Source organism: Penaeus chinensis, chromosome 18, assembly GCF_019202785.1.
Source record: "Penaeus chinensis breed Huanghai No. 1 chromosome 18, ASM1920278v2, whole genome shotgun sequence".
Lineage (NCBI taxonomy): Eukaryota > Metazoa > Arthropoda > Malacostraca > Decapoda > Penaeidae > Penaeus > Penaeus chinensis.
The window spans coordinates 30,217,816-30,220,315 of NC_061836.1; the positions used below are offsets into that span (position 1 = coordinate 30,217,816).

The 2,500-nt window shown below is 34.4% G+C and overlaps 1 protein-coding gene across 1 annotated transcript in view; it reads right to left on the minus strand.

The window, feature by feature from the left end:
• The window catches only part of LOC125034657 (vitelline membrane outer layer protein 1 homolog), a 6,637-nt gene that overhangs the window by 1,775 nt on the left and 2,362 nt on the right, over positions 1-2,500 (minus strand). Inside the window, exon 3 of the mRNA XM_047626558.1 lies at positions 912-1,021. Within this exon, the coding sequence (XP_047482514.1) occupies positions 912-1,021 (110 nt within the window). The remainder of the gene's footprint in view (positions 1-911; positions 1,022-2,500) is intronic.

The following is a 2,500-nucleotide window of genomic DNA, read 5'->3' on the forward strand; positions in this document are numbered from 1 at the left end:
AAGGGATGGGGGGAGAAAGGAAGATGGAGGGAGAGAGGTGGACCATGAAGATGGAGGAGAGGAGTGGAGGATAAAAGCGGGAGGGAAAAAGGGGGGGGGGAGATGGAGGGAGAGAGGAGGAGGATGAAAGCGAGAGGGAATGGGGAATCAGAGAAGAAAAGATGGAGACAGAGAGGTGGAAAGGTAAAATGATAAAAGCAAGAGGAAAGGCGGGACTGAAGAAAGGAAAATGGAGGGAGAGGGGTCGAGAGAAAAGATAAAAGGAGAGGGAAAAAGAAAAGAAAGAAAAGAAAAATGTAACAGAAAAACAAATAGAGGAACGTGTACACAAAGATGGGCTGAAACGTAACAACTGCATGACTGGAATAAATGGCCTTTTATTTTATTTTATTTTTCATTTATTTATTATTTTTTTTTTTTAACTGGGACTAGGCAGTAGTCAATTTCAGAAAAAGAAACAAAAAATCACCCCTGGACTCCGTTGCAATAAAAAGATAAAGTAACATTGAAGGTAGTAAATACTAACTTACTAAAAAAAAAAAAAAAAAAGAGTAAATGCTTTGCACAAGCTTAAAAACACAAAAAAATTAAAAAATAAAATCGTGATGAATCTGAGCTTTGCAGAGTCTGTTGCAAAGTGTCCGTTTTATCTTTTTTTTTTTTTTTTTTTATTCCGTTTTCCCAGAATTCGACGTAGCATAAATCCCAAAATAAAAAGGGTTATCAAAGGTCATCGTGTCTCTCTTACTGTAGCTTTATTTAAAAAAAAAAAAAAAAAAAAATCCAAATAATTGTTTAGTTGAATATGTGGAGAAAAATACAAGAGAACGAGAGAAAAACATTAGACAAACAAATACAAATAATAATGACCAAAAACAACAAAAACGAAACAATGAAAATATGCAACGTACCGAAATTTCAAAACCATAGGCATAAGACCCATTTTGGCATGACTCTGTCCTGCCCCAGAATCCCCATACAGTTGCTCCTTGGGAATGAATATAGTCCTGCGGATTGACACCTGCGTTAAGTGGGAGAGAAGGGCTCATTAGCATACCTGATCATACCTGGAGAGGATTACGTGAAAAGGCTCCCCAATAGCGTACAGGTTGAGGTTACAGTGCCAACGTTCAAGGAAATAATGGTGATAATGATAATAATAATGATAATGATGAGGATAACGATATTGTTATTATTATCATTATTATTATTATTATTAACAACAATAACAACATTGACAATGATAATAACAACGACAACAACAACAAAACAACAACAACAACAATGATAATAATAATAATAATAATAATAATAATAATATTAATAATAATAATCTAGTTAATGCTATCTGTCACAACGGTTGTAATATCTGCCATGCTGTCTCTTTATTATTCTTCTAAATTACCGGGATTACGGCAAACAGAGAGTATGACTGAAAATAATTATGTGACAAGGCTGCCCATTTGTGCAGAAGCGAAGGTTGTATTTGTAGCGTTAAGTTAAACTAAGTTGTGCTAGGCGATAAGTTTCCGCCATTACGTGTTTGAATGCGATTATAGTGGCCAGACTTCGGATTAAAATGGGTATAACTTCTTTGATAATCGTGGCAACATTAGCCATTCGGTTAAATTTTACAAAATTATTACTTATATTGCAATTTTGTATACTTGTTTGTACACTATGATACAGAGGTATGCATTTATAACTAACGTGAATCAAAGCCGAAGTCTATGAGAATATACGTAAATAGATTACTTTCAGTCAAGGGCAGACATTATTAGCTCTTTTCTCCCTCTAAATAGATTATTACATAAGAAGGTTTTATTTAAGTTTTAAGTGCGATAACTGCGCTTATAAGATCGAGTATCGTCTTTATAAAACAGGGAAGTGATACTTATATTAATTTAAAAAGACATGACTTTATTAATGTGTCACGCGTTTACATGAGTCAAAAATGAATATATCAATCAACATAAAACAGGAAAAACATAAACAAAAATAAATAAAAAAAAATTATGAAATTAACCCATAAAATACGAATTACCTTCAATTAAAATACTTTAAACACCTAGTTTATTCTGTAAGCACAGCTTCACGCAAGAATTGAGGTTAAAGCCGTGTAATGCGTAATGCAAACAAAAGTCTATTTATAATCATATTTATGGGAAGAAAATAAACAGCCTACATATATGTCACATATTTTGAAATCCTGTATCTGGATTTGTGCGCACACACATGTATATTCCTTTCAATATAAGTGTATACATTATACGAATATATAAAATACACACACACACACAAACGCATGCATACACACACACACACACACACACACACACAGACACACACACACAGACACACACACACACACACACACGTCCGCACGCACGCACGCATACACGTGTGTATGTGTATGTTTATGTACGTTTCTCTTGGGTATGTGCATAAACTGCATCCGATCGTGGGGTTCTGGTCCTGTTAGCCACCTAGCTGCTGTCAG